The sequence below is a fragment of the Amborella trichopoda genome, chromosome 5 (assembly GCF_054954075.1).
Source record: "Amborella trichopoda isolate Santa Cruz 75 chromosome 5, AtrichopodaSantaCruz75HAP2 v2.0, whole genome shotgun sequence".
Classification (NCBI taxonomy): Eukaryota; Viridiplantae; Streptophyta; class Magnoliopsida; order Amborellales; family Amborellaceae; genus Amborella; species Amborella trichopoda.
Genome location: NC_142340.1, coordinates 3,081,909 through 3,103,723, shown reverse-complemented (window position 1 = coordinate 3,103,723; position 21,815 = coordinate 3,081,909). Strand labels below are relative to the sequence as shown.

Here is a 21,815-nt window from a genome sequence, read left to right as displayed (position 1 = left end):
ACGACAAGACAATAAATGATAGAATTTTCAATGAATACATTAGGGAAAACTTAGATGTGGCTCCAATAGGTAATAAGATGAGAGAAAGTTAGGTGGGTAGGTCATATGTAGTGTTGACCAGTATAGCACTTGTTAGAAGATACGAGTTGGGTCATGTCCAAAAAGATATGATTAAAAATAGTGAAAAAACACATAAGGACTTCTGGCCCCACAAAGAGTATGCCCTTTGAAAGAGCATAATGATAGACTAGGATTCATATAGCCGATCCCAAATAGTTGAAAAAAAGCTATGATAACAGTAATGATGATGACGACCATGTTTCAATATTTAATTTGTACAAATACAAAATAGACGGTCTAGATTTGAAGAGCACATATTTTATTGTGTAAATTGAAGTTTAATCTGCATATCTAATAATGATAAAGATGGGTTGGATTTAACTTTGGAGGCTACAAAGGGGACACAAAAATAATAACGAAACAGTATTTTATCGGAGAAGCCTTAAACGCCTCCTCTCTCTCTCTCTCTCTCCACATTGAAAAAAAAAACCTTCAAAAGCCTCTCTTCCCCAAGTTCTCTCTCTCCTTTGGTGGGGCAGGCTCCTATTTACTCTCTCTCTCACTCGATCCAGAAAAAACTCTCCCAAAAATAAAAATAAAAATAAAAATAAAAGAAAAAAAAAAAGCTCCCACCCCCGCTTTTGTGGGGCAAGCCCTCTCTCTCTCTCTCTCTCTAGGATCACCTTTCTCTTGGTTGGGCAAGCTCCAACTGAAATACTCCAATGGGCAAGGGGAAGTTTGGTAATTTTTGAGGAATATTTAGTGCAGTTATGCTTTTGGTCATTGATTAATAGAAAGAAAATTGTTTCATGCGGCAGGGACATCATTCCACGTTTGCCGTCCTCGAAGTGTAAAGCATCCACATTAAAGATGGATAGAAATATGCGATCCATTTAAAAACAATTGTAATTAACAGTCCAAATGTTTTTTCAATAGAGTTATTATTTTTAACTTTTAAAGTTTATTTTTTTTTTGTATTCACGATCTCCAATTTAGAGATGACATGTTCTTAAAAATTAAGTCGAAAATACATCTCAAAAATAATTTTTTAAGGGATGACTCATTTCTTCATGGATTGATAGAAACAGTGTCCTGAATAGAATAAGGGGCAATATAGTCATCAATTATCATTGCTTTGGAGACAATATTGATTTGTCCCTTTTTTTGTTTTTTGGGTAAATATTGAGTGTGTTCCTTCTCTAAAAGAATTCAAAACATTCAAGATTCCTCCATGAACCATTCCATATATATATGTCAGCTTTGTGTCATGAAGTTTATAGCCTTTGTGAGCCTTCACCTTCTCTTTTTCACGCTCTCATGGCTTTCACAAGCTTTGGGGTGATCAGAAACAACATTGTTTCATCAAAGTTAGGAGATAGCAAGCTTTCAGGGCATGGAAAAAAAGGCTCTCATGGGATGAATTTGCCATTGAAACTTAGGGTTATGAATGTAGCCTTGGAAGGAGTTAGTGGTGCTCCGCAGGCTAATACTGTTCTGGTGAGGGATACTGAGGTGAGGAAGAAGCATGTAGCGTGGGAGAGCATAAGGCAAGAGAGATGGGAAGGAGAATTGGAGGTCCAAGGCCAAATTCCTCTCTGGTTGGTATGTAACAGCTCTCTTTCTCTCTCTGTGTTTTGATTATTTAGAGGCAACTTCCAATATCTCAACCACCCACACATAGGAAAATATTCTCTCTCTCTCTATCTATCTATCTATCTCTCTCTCTCTATTGGTCTTTGATGGGCAAATTCCAATATCTCAGTCACCTACACACAGGAAAATATTCTAAGTGTCTCTCTCTCAGTTGGTGTTTGAGGGGTAAATTCCAATATCTCATCCACCGAAGGCTGCTTAAGAAATAATGAAGCCAAAGCCAAGTCACAATTTTACAAAGATACAAGAAGATCCTTACTTGGATGCCCGCTTCTTTTAGTTACATGTATGCCTTCAAAGTTAAGGGTGGCAATGAGGTTGGGTCGGGTTTACCCAGTGATCTAGCAAGTCAAACTGGCATGTGTCTAGGTTTGTACTCAAATAACCTTGTGGTTCGAGTCTTGGTCCATTTGACTTGGACCCGATCTGGGTTTGATTCAGGTGCGGATTCATCAAGGATATATATATATAAAAGCCACTACGCAATGCCTATGGGAAAAAATGAACAGTGTTTTCGCCCATAGGCTCGGCGTTGTTCGATTTTTTGGATCGTGTAGATTAAAAGACCGCAACGGAAACGACCACAAGAAACCGAGAAACTGCCACGGCTCCCGTAGATCCGTGGCGGAGTGAAATACTATTCAATTTCGCCTACAGCCATTTTTTAGAGTTTTCCTATATATATATATATATATATATATATATATGGCCGAGGCTCTAAACTATCAAATTAGAGCCCACCTTAAAATAGTGTCAAGAAATACGGTTTCAATACTGGAAATCTTTAACTTGCCTTAAAATATATTTTCATCTTTAATTGTAAACTTTAAAGCTTAAAAAATAGTTTAGATTAAGCAGATTTATGAAAACTTGAAGAACTTAAAAATTAACCGTCCAAAAATACGTTACAAATTACAATATTTCCAAAACTTGAAATCCATTTTTTTTTCTTAGCTCCATGCATCTTGATCTCGAGATGTTCAATTTGAGGATATTTGGGCATCAAAGCAACCCCTTCTAGTGAAATTTTTGAGGTAGGCTCTAATTTGATTGTTTAGAGCTTAGGCTCTATATAAACTTTTTCATATATATATATATAATAATTTATATTTTCTTGTTGAATTTGAAGATAATGGACCTAACCGGCCTGGGTCAGGCTCCAACTAGGACCCAGTCTAGGGCTGACATTGGGCCAAGCCCGGCTTTATACCCCTGAAGGCCGGTTCATGCCCGGCTCTAGCCCTATCAAGTCAGGTTCGACCAAGTAAAATTCAAGAAAAACAAGGAAAAAAAGAAAAAGAGAAAATAAAGGCTGGGCTCATGAAACTGGTTTGGGTGTAGCTTGGCCTAGCCCAAGCGTGACCCTCAAAGGCCCTAATTTATTTTGGGCCAGTATGACGGGCCGGGCCACCCAGCCCATTGCCACCCTCCAATTCATGTCCACCCCAATTCAACCTAAAACATTTACACCCTTACTTGCAACAATTTATAACTATTTTCCCAAGAAAATCCGACAACCAAAGTTGTCGCAATTGATTCGGTTGGTCTAGTCGGCCATCATCATCACCATCTAGACTTTTTCAACTACATAAAATATCCAAACTACCCTTTTCCTTGAAAATTATTCCATTAAATGATTTTCGTGGAGTCCAAGGTAAAGGATGAAAGTGACCTCTTTATTTGATTTGAAAGGGAAATAGACCGCCCCATATATAAAAGGGTGCGGTTTGTATGAGGCTCTAAACAATCCATGTAAAGCACACCTTTAGTGCCGATAAATATGGTTTTAATATTGAAAATCTTTATGATAATCTTAAAATATATTTTTATATTTAATTGTAAAATTTAAAGCTTTAAAAATAATGTAGATTGAACTGATCACCTTAAAAATTGACAGTCCAAAAATACATTACAAGATCCAATATTTTCAAAACTTTTTTTTTTTTTTTCTCATGTCTATGCATCTTGACGTAGATATGATCAATTTGAGGATATTTGGGCATCAAAATAACCTCTCCTAATGAAATTTGAGGTGCACCCTAATTTAATTGTTTAGAGCCTCGCACTTATATAAATTGTTTCTTTTTTTATACAGTCGAGATTTTAATTGCACATTGGATCTTTTTAATTTCACATTAGATCCAAGATCATAGTTATTAGGATAGGATATACTTCGGCCCTATTAAAATCAGTTCGAATTCTGGCCAACCGAGCCAGTTGGCCCAGATTTTATAAAAAGTAAAGAAAAATAAGAACTATAATTTAAAAATGTAAACTATGGTTAAATGCATTACCCAATTTTGTTTTTCAACTGACCAATCCATTGGCCAAAACTAGTAAAACATGGGTGTTGTTAAGTTTTTTTGGTTGTAGGCATATTTAACATGGGTGCTAGTAAGGCACAGGTCGAGCCAACATGTATGATCCGGTCTTGATAATTATGGATAGGATATACAGTACATACAAAAAAAGAGTATTTTAATAATCTTTAAATTACGTGAAGAGTATTTTAAGAATCTTTAAATTACGTGATTGTATACTATGTAACTATTTACTTTTAGTACAAAGAGGTCAGATTCACTTCTACCCATAAAATCTAATAATTTGAAGTGGATTACAAAGTTCAAAAAAAAATTATTTAAATTCCTAGCCACTAGATTTCACATCCAAGGGCCCCAGGCAATTATGTCCTCCTCCCACCGAAGGTAAATTATCTTGTTGTATACCTTTCCTTAAATTATAGAAACAAAACTGCTCATTAACTTTCTTGACAAAGCATTTAAAACAAAAAAAATCTCTTCCACCGAGGGAAGTAGCTGGGCATGAACCAAGAGGCTGAAAAAGGATAACAACTTCCCATTCAACTGGGAGCTTAAATCTTTAAATAAAAAAATATTAGCATTCAAACAGAAGTCCATTGTTGTGGAAAAAAATACTTGGTTCACATGGAAACTTAGGGGAATGACCAAAAACAACTGAGAAAATTATAATTAAAAAAAAAAAAAAAAATCAAAAGAGATTTTTTAGGAGAAATTTCAAGGGTTTAAACTTCCAACTTTTAACCTCTCTCAGTCAAATTGGATTCCAAAGCTATCAATCTAAAAATGAAAATTGAAACTTCTCTCTAAATTCACACCCACCTCGTTTTCCACAAAAAGTTCGAAATCCTTTTTCATGAAATCTTCCACTATGGATTCCAGCCTTTGCCTTAGTGATGTGACTCCATTTCTACTATTCTGGTTGGAAACCCATTCAAACCAAGCTAGCTTACTCATTAAAATGTAAATTTATGTACAGGAGTGATATATTGCGCATATAACTTGTTTATATGGAGCATATTATACATTAACTCCCCTGGGCAAAAGAGCTACTTGTGAGGATTTTTTTTATTCGAAACTTTGGGATCCGCCCAAGAATCAGATGACTGTTTTTAATCAAATAACAATGGACTTTGAGTTATTCAACACTTAGATCATGCTCTACAAAGATTGGACGGTCCATTTTTGGGATGATATTTCTTTTCAAGCAAGTAGAGTGTCGGATTTGATTTTTTTTTTTTTTTTTTGAGGGTTCTCCCATGTTCAAAATGTTATATCCCTAAAATTTGGGATCTAAAAGATATTCCTAGCTTAGGAATGGCCCAGGCATGTAATTCGTGCATCTTTCTCACAGAGTGGCACATACCTGAGGAATGGCCCAGGCATGTTCAACATTGGGGACTATGGACTCAGGCACCTCTTTGATGGCTATGCTACCCTCATCCGCCTGCACTTCGAGAACGGCCGCCTCATCGCAGGCCACAGCCAAATTCAGTCAGAAGCTTACAGGGCCGCCAAATCACATGGCCGCCTTTGCTACCGAGAATTCTCCGAGGTCCCAAAGACCGCCAACTTCCTCGCGTACATCGGCGAGCTTGCCTCCCTAGTCTCTGGAGAATCCTTAACCGACAATGCCAACACTGGTGTCATCAAACTAGGTGATGGTCGGGTCGTTTGTATGACAGAGACAACAAAAGGGTCAATACAAGTCGATCCCAACACTCTGAAAACAATCGGGAAATTTGAATATACTGATAACTTGGGTGGGCTCATACACTCTGCTCATCCAATTGTGACTGACGAGGAGTTTCTGACATTATTGCCAGACTTGGTTTACCCTGGATATAGGGTGGTTAGGATGGTTGCAGGTTCGAATAAGAGAGAGTTGATTGGAAGAGTGGATTGTAGAGGAGGCCCAGCTCCAGGGTGGGTGCATAGTTTCCCAGTGACACAGAATTACATTCTAGTGCCGGAGATGCCGCTGAGATACTGTGTGCAGAACTTACTGAAGGCGGAGCCAACACCACTCTTTAAGTTCGAGTGGCACCCCGAGTCAAAGGGATTCATGCATGTCATGTGCAAGAGGAGTGGCAAAGTTGTATGTCGATCTCTCTCTCTCTCTCTCTCTCTCTCTCCATTTCATAACATTTTATGACCTTGATTCATGTAAATCAGGTCCATGTTGGATTGCAATCAATCTACAATACAGTTTTCTGTTTTTCCAGGTTGCCAGCGTTGAGGTGCCACTATACGTGACGTTTCATTTCGTAAATGCCTATGAGGAGCATGACGAGGAAGGGCGCGTGACTGCGATCATTGCTGATTGTTGCGAGCACAATGCAGACGCATCAATTCTTCAAAGGCTTACCTTGCAAAACCTACGATCCTTTTCTGGCAAAGATGTACTACCAGATGCCAGGTCTCTCTCTCTCTCACACACACACACAAGAATTTAGAAAAGCTGTTGGTATTTGCAATATTGCCCCAGGTAATTTTACCACCTTAAATCTTCAAGGGTTTCAAAAAGCTTAGAAACTTGCCTAAGATTCAAGAAGTTCATGCCTATTATCCTTGAACTTAAGAAACGTAGAGGTGAGAAGATGTGGAGGACTGACTTTTGAGCATGCAGGGTTGGGAGATTTACAATTCCATTGGATGGAAGCCCAATGGGGAAGCTGGAGGCAGCCTTGGACCCAGATCAACATGGAAGAGGGATGGATATGTGCAGCTTCAATCCTGCTTATTTGGGCAAGAAATACAGATACCTCTATGCATCTGGAGCCAAGCGCCCCTGTAACTTCCCAAACACAATTACAAAGGCAAGCTTATAATTTCTTTTTACTTTTTTACTTTTTTTCCCCTTTTTTAAACCAAGCATGGGATTTGAAATAGTACTATCTAATGACTCAAATTTCTATACTCATGGTGGCCAAATTTCTGTGGAATTTCTTTTACTTTTTTCCTTCTTTTATTCTTTTTTTAACTAAGCATGGGATTTGAAGGAAAACTGGCTCATAACTCAAGTCTCTTGACTCATTTTGGCCAAATTTCTATGAAGTTTTGTGTTGCGTAAGCTTTTACATTGCGGTACGAGCTGAAGCTCTTACATTGCCGTATAGAATGAATTTGCAGACAGTATAAATGGAATTTGCAGGAGAGCCATGGAATATTTCTAATTAGCATTACTCTAAACTGCCCAACCAAAACCTGGGTCATTCATCAGCGCTCGGCTGAAATACAACATTTCAATAGTTGTGTTCTAGAATAGGAAAACTTTGGTTTATGATGATGCTCTTGTTTGACGAGTGTTTGATTACTGTAGATTGATTTGGAGATCAAGACAGCAAAAAACTGGCATGATGAGGGTGGTGTACCCTCCGAACCCTTCTTCGTAGCCAGGCCCGGTGCCACAGCTGAAGATGATGGTCAGCTGCTAGTCTCCATCTCTAAAATCCCTCGATAGTACTTTCATCATAGATAAACACACGTGCATTTATCTGCATAGATACAAACATGTATCGTAATACACACATACATACATACATACATGTACAAAGCAAGTGAACATTTTGTGATGGATTTGGCTGTAGGTGTGGTGATTTCCATGGTAAGCGACAAAGAAGGCGGAGGATATGCAATCTTATTTGATGGCCCCACCTTTGAAGAGATTGCTAGAGCAAGATTTCCTTACGGCCTTCCATATGGCCTCCATGGATGCTGGGTCCCAAAGAACTGAAATCCTCCCAACAGATCTCTTTTGGACGAGATCTCATAGTGGCCAGACAAGTTCCTTCTTGTACTCACAGAATTCATCAACTGTTACTTGTGTGGATAGCTCTACTGTTTTCCTTTTTATCATAGATTGAGGCTTTTCTACTAGGTTAGATACAAAAAAAAAAAAACATTAGATATGGGTTCTGTGTCATGGTATTGTATGTAAACAAGCAAAAATTGGCATTACCAAAAAAAAAAAAAATGAGTTGTGTTCTGTGTCATGGTATTGTATGTAAACAAGCAAAAATTGGCATCCTCTACATTGGGTGGTTTTCCTTTCATGGAAACATGGTTTTACCTGGATGAGTTAGGAGATATGTTTCTTCTTTTCACAGTTTATTCAAGTAATATATCGAAAAAGGGAGCTATATGCTGCCAAGGAACAATCCAAATGATAAGCTTGGGCACAACAATCAAATTTTCGAGCCTCTTTGACATTGTCTTCCATAGACTAAGACTCGAGCATATTTTCCATTCCTAAGTATAATGATCAGAAGAGAAACAGGTGCATTACTGCTACTTTGGGTGTAACCCAAACTAGCAGATTTTTGGATCATAATTCAAAAATCTAGTGAGAAGTAATTCAGGCTGTTTGGATATCAAGTTTTTTAGAAAGGCATGGACAGACCACAAAGGGAGAAACCCCCAGCACAAAGTCCCGCAAGGAGCAGTGAGAGAGGTGGGAGACTTGCGCAGAGTATGCGATGGGGAGAATTCCGGCCAAAACTCCGGCAATGGTGGGGAATGTGACGATCAGAGACATGTGAACGAAAGGATAGGGATCACCAGGCTGAAATCTAAGAAAAAGTCCTATCTGGAAAATTTTAAGTCAAGACTTAATTGTTCAGATGACAAGTTTTGCCTTTTCTCAACTCCCATGCCTACCCATCACATGCCATGCTCTCTATAACTATTTCCCCTGGATCCAAATGACATACATTCTCTGCCCCTACCTATCTCCCTTGAATCCTTGTCCGCATCTCCATAGTGCTCTTATTTAAAACCCTAATTTCTGTTCAACCCTAGGTCTTGAATCCTTCAATCATTTCTTTAAAACTTTCATGGGAAAAATGTTAAAAATAACATCACCGTCTTCAGTGTCATCATTGGAAAATAACGTATCCATCTTCAGTGTCATCATTGGAGACAATCTTCTTCACGACTTCTCCTTTTGGGAGACTCTTCCATGTAAAAATCCAACCCCATCTTCCTCATCCAGGAGCAAAAATGCATAGACTGATGCACAACACCTCTTGGCAGCCATGAGCCAAAGTTTGGAGGAAAAAGGAGAGTGAAGATGGTAGCCATCACCCACAATTTCGAGGAAAAAGGAGAGTGCAGAAAGAAGACATTGATAAAACCAAAGAGCTAAATGCCATAGACATGGGGCAAATTGAGCTAGACAATAATAGAGTGAGAATGGGTGTTCTTGATCTAGATATGGGCCTGCGTGAAGACTTTCTTTCCAGAATCCAGGCTTTGAGAACGGGTTTGAGATCCTCATTTTGCAGGAGAGGAGCAAAGAGAGAACTTGAGGGGTTTGGCAATGGCCATGGATGCAGATAATTGATGCTCAAGAACAAGGAGGAGGCAAGGAAACACTATAGGGGTGGCAATGACGGACCGAGCCAGACCCGACCCACCAGGGCGATGGGTCTGATCCTAGAAATAAAAAAATAAAAAAACTATTATATGTATTTTATCATATCTTATATATGTATTTTATGTACTTTTAAACTTATATAACCCGACCTGGTGGGGTCCAGTCATTTGGACCTGGGCCCGATTACGGTGGGGTCTAGTCATTTGGACACAGCCCGACCTGTCAGATCCAACACTAGGACCCAGACCCAGTTCCGGTCAACCTCCCAGGTCTACGAGTCAACATGACCCATCTGCTACCCCTAAAACACAAGAAGTATAGAGCAAAGGGAAAACTATCAGAGAGCGGGAAGAGGGAGGGAGAAGGTGGAAAGAAAGATTGAGGAATTAAACAACAAGAGAGCAAAGTAGTGACAAGGATGTTCAAGTGCCTTATCTCTCTAAGGTTCAGCCATGTGCATCTCTCCATCACTCCTTCTGTGTGGGCTTGGTCGTTGTCATCTCTCATCTCAGGTGGGATTTTATATCTTGGGGATTCTGTGGGGTGTTTTTGTTGTGATTTTACTAAGAAAAAGTTCTATCGAAGCAAGACACGTTCTCAATGGGGTACAGAGGTAAGGAATTTATATATGCCACCCTCTTTTAGCCCAGCCGTCGATCTGAATGACTGGCTGGAATACCTTCAGCAATAATGTCACAAGTGAGCCTTGACTGTTTGATCTAAATCTAACAAAACAACGTAATTTCTTTTTAATTTTGTCTTACAAATCATATGAACATGAAATTTGGTGTGTGATCAGCTCAATGGAACACAACTAAAAAAAATATTTAAATAATATTTTCATGATGCGAGCCTATGAAAGGACCGGACATGCCAAATTTGGTGTCAATATGATTTGTATTAAAAAAATTAAAAATAAAATAGTATTTATGTGTGACATTGTGATTGATGTCATCTCAGCCATCCATTCAAATCAAACAACTAGGAGATGGGTGGCATATATAAATTCCCTATTCTTAGTGGCATATAGAAAGCTTTCCCTTCAAAACATCCAACCAAACAATTATTTAAGAGTAGAAAAGAAATTTCAGATCTTTTACAATGTGCATCTGAAAATCTTGCAATTTTTCCAATAATGAGATTTTTTTTATTTGATATTGAAACTAGCTCTTAGACGATTCGCCTAGCTGCTGCCCTAATTTCATGCTAAAAGGTTGAGACTATCATTTCATCAAAGGGAATCTTCTAGCATTAAGAAGTCAAACCAGTCCAGAATACTTCAAAAGAACAATTATAGGTTCACCAAATTTCTCTCCAAAAGAGATCATCATTGTCTATTACACAAGCTGTTAACTCATCAATAAACTGACAATCAATGATATTTATGCATAAAATTGCATGCCTTTCTCATTTCCTACTTCAATAATAATTCCTATTAAAAATCCCAACTTGAATAATCAAACAAAGGAAAAAATTTCGGCAATTATATTAGATAAAACAATAAGAGAACCACCATGCCCCCTTTGTATCCTCCTCAAGCTTGTCTTTCTTCTCCATCAGGGAAAAATACCCAATTTTCCTATCTAATTTCAGAACCAGAATGGTTCAGCCCATATAGATAAAGCCTTCCTTTGACATAACATACATTAATTGTGATTTTTGGCATGTATACTTTTATTGTGGGGTAAAATATCAAACCGAAATGAGACCAATGACTCACGCATTGAAATATAAAAAATGTCGGTCATTTCTGGTCTGAATAAACAGCATCAACATCATCCAGCTCAAGTAACTTGTACATAAGCTCCTTGTTTAAGTCGATGGCTTCATCATCCACCTGTATCCATTGTAACAAGTAATATATAACACACTGACGCTTAGTAATAATATATAAGAACAAATAAATGGGCCCGAAAAATATGTAAGAAATAGAGATGTTTAAAAAAAATCTCCAGTGACTCATCAAGGAAATCAGAAAAATAGACACTGGAAAGACCCTCTTACTGAAAAAATACTTTCCTTTACATCAAGACAATCGGTTATGCCAGTGTAACAGAAAGGACAAAAGAAAAAACATAAATAGCCTATATTTTCTCATACATAATGAAATAGTTCAGCACAGAAAACTTTTTGCATCTAGATGTTTTTGGAGACTTAACTAACAAGGACTGGCGATCAAGCCCATGAACGATTTCTAACCTGAAAATAGAAGTCTTTAGCAACAAGAAGTGATAGCATTAATGATACAAAGATATTAGAGCCAAATAATAACATACCTCAATAGTTGTTAATGGCAGAAGCTCAAAACCATTGTCTGGTTCAAAAGCAATCCCCTCCTCTCGTAGTTTAGACAGTAAATCTGAGTAATTTTCACCCGGGCTTACAATCTTGTAATATCTATCAAACAAATATTATATTAGACCCCATTCCCTATATAACTACGTAAAAGAAAGAGGCGCCCAATACACATACAGGTAACAATAACTAGCATCGTATAATACCATTTCATAACAACCAGATTGTTCTTATTGAGTCAATACACACAGAATATTATTAAAAAGTTAATAACAAAATTAATATACTGGAACAAATAGTTATTATTGGATAATTTCCTGCTTGGATATGAAAATTTTTTCTCTTTAGTGTTCAAAAAAGGCAGACTAATGCAAGCATGCAAAAGAATTCCAACCTAATATGTGAAAGAGAAATAGAGAAATTTCTATAAAAAAAGGGGAACTAGGAAGGTGAACGTGAAATAGTATTTTTTACAAAATATATTTGGGCCCGCAGTGTGCTGATCGGATCATCAACCCTCATGAGGTGCAAAGCACACCTACAGCTCAGTCCAACACTCCAACTGAAGGCAATCTGGTTTAGTATCATCATCCAACAAAATGATTTATTCTCCAAAGAATAAACTTTTTTTTTTGAGAATGTTAACCTTAAATTGATCAGAAAGATGGGCAATCCACAAGGCGGATGGTCCACAGTTCAAAAAAATAAAAACCTTCACGAGGAAGTTAAGAATAAACTTTTTAAAGGAATGGGTACTATAATAATCTAATGATCTATGGAAAAATCACGGTTCATTGAGGTCACTAATGAAGAATGACAGACATGGTGGAGAGAGAGCAAGACTCAATAGAAAAGGACATCACCCCAGGTCCTAAACTCCATCCATCACCATCCATCACTCCATGTGACAATCATGACCCCAACTGACTACAGTTTTTCATACTCCATTGGAGTTGAACCATGGTATACCATCCCAGAATACAAGCATTTAAATTCCAGTAAGAAACTACCAAACAATATTAAACTTATATAAATAAGTAACAAATGCAACATTTTTATTTATTTATTTACCAAACATAATAGTCATAACAACGTAACCCTCACCTCTCTGATTGATCTTCTGGATCATCATCTTCATATGCTGGAGGTTCTATAACATCCTCAACACCAGCATCTAGTGCAACAGTTAGAAGCCAGTCTTTGTCAACATCGGTAACCTTAATATTTACGACTCTTGCTCGCCTAAACTTGAACATAACTGATCCAGGATCTGCCATTTTCCCACCACAATCCTTCACTACTGTTCTGACAACTGCAACCGATCGAGTTACTTTGTCCGTTAAAACCTCAACTACCATACAGACGCCACCAAAGCCATATACCTAGTACCCAAAAAATATCCAATAAATATGCAATTATGCGTATTAATCACTAAAAGGTTCAAAACTAGATGAATATTTTTTGGAAAAATAATGGCCATGAAACTTTAACACTCAGTATGGCACCATAAATACCTCGTAAAACTTCTCAATGTAAGCTTCTTGTCCCTTTTCAGAAGCTCTTTTAATATTCCGCTCCATTATTTCCTTCGGCACATCAAGCTCCTTTGCCTTTTCTAGCACAGCAGCCAAGACTGCATTCGATATTCGGTTTGGACCGCCTCTCTTGACACTGCAGTTTTGTATCAATAAGAAAATGTGCCATTTGGTATAAAAGGAGTAGGAGAAGAGCACAAAATAAAATGTAAGAGGCATACTTTTAAAAAAGATGCGTACAAATAAACACATCAAGAGGCTATAGAATACACTCAAGCTCAACTGAAACGGAAAAACAAAACAAAGTACAAACAATAGGAGTACTTGCACCACTTGGGATTACAAGCATTTATTTCACAAGATCAATAAGCAATTGTGCATAAGCTAACCAACTACTAAAAGAGCCACATTCCGAATGGTAAATTTAATAGATGGCAATACAAGCAGTTTCAACAACATGAACATGCTTTACCATTTTCAAGTGGAGTATAAGATGGTCACTAGAAACATGAGAAACTCATTCTCCTCTAAATCCAAGTGACAGTCAAAGTGGTGCACACAAAGATCATGAGCCCATTTGTCTCACATGCTAGAGCTTGCAAGCAACGGAGATATGCAGGCACACCTTTGCCAAAATTGAGACGGCTTTACTTCTTGCACACCTTCCACTAATTTGGGAGGTTGCAATTACTAAGGGATCGTGTTTGCCCCAAAGAATTCTGATATAAAGCCAAAACAAGCGGAACATTGTGAAAATCCAAAACCATCAGGTTCTATGAAAAAAAGCACATGTTCAGGCTCTTCCTTTGAACGGCAAAGCTATATATACTTAACCAAACTAGCCAGAGCTGAGAACTTCAGACAGCACATCTGTTCTACCAACCAAGCTTCAAACATTGACTACCCAAGCCGCAAATATGTGTTGCAAATATGAGAGCAAAAGGACGAACAAGGGCAAGTACATTGGAACAACTTAGGATTTTATAGGGAAGGGTTACAACAAATAGTCAGAGCTTCTATAATTTTTTCCAACTCATAGAAATAAACAACTATACTGCATATATTGTTTTATAGAGGAAAATTTTAGATACCCACTAGATTGTACTTTCTTGGCCTGCCACCCCAAAAACAAAAAAAAAAAACACTACTTAACCCCAATACTATTTTTTCTTGCATCTATCCCCCAAGTAAAAAGGTTGATTCTTTTACCAAAACACATCCATTTTAACCTATGTTTCTCTTTTTCTTATCACATTCCAACATTCTCTCTTTAAGCCGGTCCGGCTCAAAATGTGCCAAATCAACACAACTTGAGCACAGAAGTTGATTAGACACATTTTGTGCAGAACTGACGCAATTTCAATATAAGCTAGTCCGGCACATTTTGTGCCAGTCTGGCCACATTTTGAAGATTAGAAGCCAACCCGGCATCTATATGCCGGGCTGCATGTTGGTAGAGAAAAGCGGGTTAAAATCCCCTGGGGGGGTTTTCCCTGCAGGAGGGGGAGTGTTGGGGATGGTGTTTGGCACCAAAAAAAAAATTAACATTTTTACTTGGCGAATGGGGTTAATAGTGTGATTTAAAAATATTGTGGCGGTGGGGAGGAGGGGGGCATGCCTAGAAAGTACAATCTAGGGGGTATCTTTAATTTTCCCTTTAAAATAAGTCAATTAAGAATCTCTAATTAACTACCCCAAACGAGTAAACTATTTCTCCCTGCATTAATTTTTTAACTCTTAAACATGCCTAAAACAAAAGGACTGACCAGAGCTCCAAATTTCTTCACCATACTTAAGTTAGCATCCAAATGACTAAACACCAATAAAAAATTCTAGAGCTGAAGCACCCACGCAGATACGATTTCCTTCCCAATTTTCCCATTTCGTTTTGACTTCTTTGCATCTTGAGCCCCCTGTGGTCATGGCACATATGGCAACTTTAGCAGCCTAGAATCCACAAATCCATTATAATGTCAATGAGTAAAACAATGACAACATTCAACAACAATAGTTGTAAACATAACTATACAAAAAACCCAAGGAGAAAAATTGCTCCTTTTTTCTGATACGTACCAAATCATTAAAGGAGAGAAAAACTCAAAATATAAACACCACATTTCGCACATTATTTCATTCAATAACCAGAGCCAATATGTAGCCATCAAGATATTACTAGACAAGATGTAGCCATCAAGAAATTATAAGACACTATATTAAAGTAGGAGTTCAATCTGAATTGACCACAACTAAGTGGCAAGCAAATCTCTCCATACAATCAGAAAATACCATGCTGATATTCCTATTTATCAAGAATTACTAAAGAAATATTTCTCATTCAAAATTAAGTAATGCAGTCCACGTACATAGTTCTAGAACACCATCATATGTAAAACAAGAAGTTGCCAATCTCATTTCCTATACGTTTATTTAGACTGCAAATATTTTAGGGCACAAATCAACAATGTAAACATCATTAACATCAATCTCTAGTTTACTCATATCACATTGTCTTAGAAACTTCTATGTCCAATAATGAGCATCACGGTAGATAATGACCCCACAAAAGGGATGTCTCATAGCTAGTGGCTGGAACCATAAGTATGATACAAGCACAATAAGCAATTTGTACTGAATTTATATTTTAACCAATTTTATAAACTGTTTCAGTCTGATAATTTATGGCTGATGATCAAGTTCATTGGGGGGCATTCAATCACAGAGCGAGGAGAAAGGCATAGCGATTAGACTTTTAGCCCTACACAGCCTATTGATTGTCTTATAGGAACCTCTTGAAGTTCGGAATTATACCAAAATTTTCATTGCATTCATATTTTTCAATATAATTTTCCTAAAATGAATAATATCACTAAAATCAAGCTGTTAATACCATCCATATCACATACAAATACTAACCAGAACTGCCCATGATTGGATCACAAAAGAATTCAGAAATTCTTCCCATAACATTAAAGAATTTCAAAACAGATCTTATTCCCACTATAGGAACCAGCAATAAAAAGCTATCCATATTACCATTTCCAATTAATACAGATAAAAAGAACAGAAAAACCATAAGGATAAACCAGCTATAAGTATCAAACCAGAACAGAAGAAATAATTAACACTAAAACCAAGTTTATGTTTTTGAATGTTTACTAAAACCAAGTATTCTGTTCTCAGATACTATTGGAAAACCTATAATTATGAAAAATGAAATACCTTTCTTGTTGCAATTTTGCAAGAGCGCCTTCCCATGCATAATGGAGAGGAGACCCAAATCTTCCGAGCCCTTATCAAGGATTCCCCTCTAATTTGATGAGTCATTTGAATCTGAAATGCATTTGTTGAATATAAATTCCTATCGAGTGACCCAATGTCTGAAAGTAAAAACAACAATCAAACAATCAGCAAGAAGTGGAACACAACAAAGAACACACAGAGAGATTGATATAAGAAGAGATAGATAGAGAGAGAGAGAGAGCACCCATATGAGATTTTAGAGAGAGAGAACATGCAAATGAGAGTCCAATATGAGAGCTTAGAGAGAGAGAGGGAGAGAGAGATGGACAGCATTTGAATAAAGTAATCAACACAACACTCATAGTAGTAGCAATAGTAGTAGTAGTAGAAGAGAGAGAAGAGAGAGAGAGAGCGCAAATACATTTCAAAGGCATGGAATTGGGGTGAATAGAGAGAAGCCCAGTTGAGATTTTGCGGAGAGCAGCTCCAAAAACCCTAATTAATAGAGAAGAAGCAGCAGCAGCCATGGATCACGCCTCTCTTCTCTTCTGCAAACCATAAAGGGCGTTGGGAGTGGAGTTTTAATCACTTTGCATGCTTCTGCGCTCTAAATCTGACGGTCTATATTGCATGATGTGGTACAAGAATCTCCGCCTTTCCTACCTTGTTCTCTCCAAACATCATGCCCCTAAAGAAAGAGTAGTTTAGCTACATATCCGAAGTTAAAGAACTTCATACAGACGAAAAATAAAAATATAAATAAAATAAAGAAATAAATAAAAGAAGAAAAGAAAAGAAGAAGAAGGAAAAGGCAATTCGATATCTTGGGTCAATAATCCAATAAAATAAAATGATCGAAAAAAGTGTTGCGCATATAATTAAAGATGGGAGGGAGGGTGAAGTGGAAATATGCAATCAGAATTTATGTGATCGTTGCGTATTAATGAAACTGAAGGGAAAATTTATTTGGACAACTGTAAGACCAGCTTTGCTCTATAAGTGGAATGTTGGGCAGTAAAAAATCACTATATCCATAGAATAAGTGTAATGGAGATGAAGCTGTTGAGATAGATGAGTAGAAAGATAAGAAGAAATAAAATTAACACCAATAGATGATAACATAAGAGAGAGTAGACTTAAGTGGGTTGGTTATGTGTGGCATAGATCCAATACAACACCTGATAAGTGGTATGATTTAGTTCAAGTAAAAAGCTCAACAAGGGCAAAAAGTAAGCTCAAAATGATATGGTTAGAAGTAGTAAGAAAAGATACAAATATTTTGGGCCTCACTAAAGGTATGGTCATTAATAAAGCAAAATAACAGACCATGATTTGTGTAATCGGTCCCAATTAGTTAGAAAAAGGCTTTGACGATGATGGTTATGATCTCCTTTTAGGTGGTTATACAGCAGCTTAAAAATGCTTTAAATTTTGAAATTCCAAAGTTATCTGAACTTAGGATTGTAAAATTCTAAAGTTTTATTTGCATCAAATAAGCTTGTGATTGTATGCTTGCTGGCTTGAGGCTAGAGTGAACATTTAATTTGGATTTTGAAAATTCGAAGTTCTACTTGCATCTAGAAAACCTATACAAGGTAGAAATATAAATATAAATTTTTTGCCCTTCAAGTTTTGAAGTAAGTGCAGCATGAAAAAAAGAGAGTAAAAGAATAGTAATGGTCATAATATTCAAATTGTTAGGAGTATGTTTTTCGAAAATTACAAAAAAAACCCAAGACTATACCTTTTATGCAACTTATACCCAATCTAACTTTTTTTCTCACTTTTTTTTAAAAAAAATACACTGTCTATGTAAGGAAAAAGTTTATAGAGTCGAGGCGCCAAACAATCAAATTTGAGCCCACCTCAAAAATTTCACTAGAAGAGGTTGTTTTGATGCTCAGATATCTTTAAATTGATCATCTCGACATCAAGTTGCATGTACATGAGAAAAAAAAAAAGGATTTCAAGTTTTGGAAATAGTGCATCTTGTAGCGTATTTTTGGACCGTCAAATTTTAAGATTTTCAAGTTGTCATAGATCTGCTCGATCTACAGTATTTTTCAAGCTTTAAACTTTATAATTAAATAGAAAAATATATTTTAAGGCTATCACAAATATTTCCAATATTGAAACTACTTTTCTCGATATTATTTAAAGATAGGCTCCAATTTGATTGTTTAGAGCCTCGGCTCTATGCAAACCCCAACCAAAAAAAATAAAATAAAATGCCTAAACTACCTCCATTACTTTTACCTTACTCACGCCTATCTCATCTATCCCACCAAAATAGGGCTCCGGCACTGTGTAAATGCCCCACCAAAATAGGGCTCCGGCACTGTGTAAATGCAGTCCGACAGTATAACACTTTGTCTGGCAGTATAACACTCTGTAAAGGGTGGTCCGGCAGTAGATGTTTGCGGTCTGGCAATTGCAAAGGGTGGTCCGACAGTAAATGTTACGGGATTTCAAAGCTTCGGTAAAGGGCGGTCTGGCAGTACACAATTTCGGTCAGATAAGGTTGTCCGGTACTTTTAGTTTCTGTAAAGGCGGTTCGACAATGCGATGTTGCGCTCCGGCAATGTGCTACTGGGTCCAAAAGTCAACATCAAATCTGGTCAAAATAATTTCTTTATACGGGAAGGGCATTTCTCTCTAAAAATGAATTTTTTTCCTTGGGGGTATTGGCATAGAAAGTTTGTTTTGATTTTGAGAAATAAAAGTGAGAGAAAAAGTTAGGTTGGGGATAAGTTGTATAGAAAGTATTGTTTTGAGAGTTTTTTTTTTGTAATTTTGTCTATTGTTTTTAAATAAGGCACTGGGATATGTGTATAAATTACTGAAAGAAATATAAAATCTAAAAATATATCATTGTGAGCTTTTTTGCGTAACCAATTCCACACCTCGTTCGCAACAAAGATATTGTAGAAATGGTCATCCCAACTACGAGTATTATGGTCAACAATTCCTTTACAATAAATTATTACATTTTGAATTCCTGATTTAGAAAAAACCTATTATGATGATGATGAATTCACCTAATTAAGTATTCAAATGTCAGTTTCAACAATAAAAGTTCTTATTGAATTCATTAAAAGTAGACCTTTGTTCCACTTTTTTCCATATATTATCATAACAATCTCAGCAAAATGCAATTCTAACAATGGTTAAAGTAAAACGTTTATATAAGGTTGCATCGTAAAATGTAGAATTGAAGACACACCTCAAAAATCCTTTAAAAAATATATTATCATAACAATCTCAACAAAATGCAATTCTAACGATTCTTAAAAGAAAAAGTTTATATGAGGTTGCCACTTTAAAATGTAGAATTAAAGATGCACCACAAAAATCCATCAGAAAATATTGTTTTAATGTTGAAAAATCCTTTAATTGATCATCTTGACATCGAGATATATGAATATAAAAAAAAAAGAGTTTGAGTCCCATAAATAGTGCATCTTGCAACACATTATCTAGATTTTCATATGTTTATAGATCTACTTGATTTTAACCATTTTTGGAGTTTACAATTTTATATTTAATTATGAAAATATATTTTGAGATAAGCCTAAGAACTTGTACACTAAAATTATATGGTATGATAAAATTTGGAGGTGTGCCTTAATTGCATTATTTAATGTTGCAATCTTATAGAAACCACACCCAACGTTAAAACTTGAATTTGTCATATGTTATTCCAAATCGCCTTGTGGGGCCTTTTTAATTCCATATATTTTCGTAACAATTTTAGCAAAATGCAATTATAATAAGGGTGGGGTTTTGTAAGGTGTCAACCTTGAACAATTAAAGAAGGGAAATGATTTCATGCAACGGTTGTATAGTAGTATATTGCAACCATCTTAAAAAACTATGTTAGAGATATTTGTTTCACATGAATTTTATATGTTAGAGACATTTGTTTCACATGAATTTTAAATCTACACTCTTTTCATTTTGAAGAACAATCACAAAATAAAAAATTTTGAAAAAATGCTCTAGAAAGTTTTCATTCTAGCCCAACTAATATAAGTAGTCCATTTTATTGAGATGGTTAGGTATGGGCCTTAAAAGCATTGCTTTATTCCCAAAGTTTTTTTATAGCGTTATCATCATTAGATTAATAATGCTTAAAGGAAAAAAAGTGATTTTGAATTTGTTAAGGCCTAGATCTTGAAATTCACCAAATGGATGGACATGATTCATCGTTAGATGGGTACTAATTTTGACCATATCTAGGGTACAAATTGAAATATTTTTTTCCGTAGGATGGATTATGAGGATAAAGAGAATGTGTGTGCAAAACTTGGGGTCATACAAATGCCAAAATAAATGGTTTTCTAGATGTGTGGTTGCATTATACTACTATACAACCGTTGCATTGGATCATTTCCCATTAAAATAAGGTATGCATCGATATCTTGCTAAAAGATGTAATTTTGGTATTAGAAACCCCTACAATGACCTAAAATTTATTTTCACTACTTATTATAGGAATTTAAAGCTCTAACAATGGTAGATCGAGCAAATCTATAAATACTTAACCAGATATTAACAAAATACAAAAACAATTCTAGCTCTGACAAAATTGACCGTGTCGTGGGAGGAACCTGTCGACTCCTGACATTTTTTTAAACATGTCATGGTCGGGATTGGGCAATTCCAATTCGGACCGACATTTTTTTTTTCATATCCATACACCTTAAGGTCGAAATGACTAATTTCGGGGATCTTAAGTTGGTAAAGGCTAAGATCTTGAAATTCACCAAATGAACAGTCTAGATTCGTTGTTGAAAGGAACTCATTTTGTCCATATCTAATATTCAAATTGAACTTTTCTTTTGAGGGGGATTGATTATTGAAATAAAGAGAGTGTGTACAAAATTTTGAGTCATACAAATACCACAAACATGATTTTCTAAAAATGTGATTGCATTATACTATACTACCACCTTTGCGTGAAATCACTGCCCTTTACATTGTCGAGACCACCTTAAAATGCGCCTTACTTCTACATTATAAGGTCTTACCTTACATAAATTATTCCTTTCTACCAATCGTTTAAACATAAATTAGTCACGGGTCGCATCATAATTGCCTTGGTGGGCCTCTGAAATAAAACCCCTTGCGTAGAGCACCTTTTATGTTTTGTACAAGGGAATAAAAAATTTTGAGAGAGAGAGAGAGATCATAATACATAAGAGGATAATATTTTTTTAATTTTCTTTATTTATTATCATCTTATTATAACAAATCAGATGACAATAAACAAAATATTCTTAAATGCAATGCCAACTCAATAACCTAACCCTTAGTAGAAGAATTAGGAATGTCAAA

The 21,815-nt window shown here is 36.3% G+C and overlaps 2 protein-coding genes across 37 annotated transcripts; one reads left to right on the top strand and one right to left on the bottom strand.

Annotated features, from left to right (window-relative positions):
- Window positions 1-1,240: 1,240 nt before the first annotated feature.
- Window positions 1,241-8,026, top strand: CCD8 (carotenoid cleavage dioxygenase 8). 2 transcript variants are annotated; one of them, XM_006853559.4, is made up of 6 exons: window positions 1,241-1,662; window positions 5,386-6,129; window positions 6,257-6,450; window positions 6,661-6,850; window positions 7,354-7,456; window positions 7,622-8,026. In XM_006853559.4, exons 1-6 carry the CDS (start codon window positions 1,312-1,314, stop codon window positions 7,765-7,767), a joined length of 1,728 nt encoding a protein of 575 aa, XP_006853621.3. In that variant the 5' UTR covers window positions 1,241-1,311; the 3' UTR covers window positions 7,768-8,026. The 2 variants fall into 2 exon arrangements, with proteins under 2 accessions (XP_006853621.3, XP_088722984.1); XM_088866858.1 differs by lacking the exons at window positions 7,354-7,456; window positions 7,622-8,026 and having other exon boundaries at window positions 6,257-6,519; window positions 6,661-6,743.
- Window positions 7,188-17,028, bottom strand: LOC18443366 (YebC-like protein). 35 transcript variants are annotated; one of them, XR_016055595.1, is made up of 9 exons: window positions 16,900-17,028; window positions 16,458-16,615; window positions 15,090-15,185; window positions 13,218-13,374; window positions 12,808-13,085; window positions 11,685-11,805; window positions 11,129-11,245; window positions 7,689-7,907; window positions 7,188-7,528 (listed from the first exon to the last, which is right to left on the bottom strand). XR_016055595.1 is itself a non-coding variant. In XM_088866868.1 (8 exons), exons 4-7 carry the CDS (start codon window positions 13,281-13,283, stop codon window positions 11,153-11,155), a joined length of 558 nt encoding a protein of 185 aa, XP_088722994.1. In that variant the 5' UTR covers window positions 13,284-13,374; window positions 15,090-15,185; window positions 16,458-16,615; window positions 16,900-17,028; the 3' UTR covers window positions 7,188-7,907; window positions 11,129-11,152. The 35 variants fall into 35 exon arrangements, 23 of the variants coding, with proteins under 23 accessions (XP_088722994.1, XP_088722995.1, XP_088722996.1 ...); XR_016055600.1 differs by lacking the exon at window positions 7,689-7,907 and adding an exon at window positions 11,568-11,607 and having other exon boundaries at window positions 15,005-15,151; XR_016055593.1 differs by adding an exon at window positions 11,568-11,607 and having other exon boundaries at window positions 7,188-7,907; window positions 15,090-15,151.
- Between the last annotated feature and the right edge of the window lie 4,787 nt (window positions 17,029-21,815).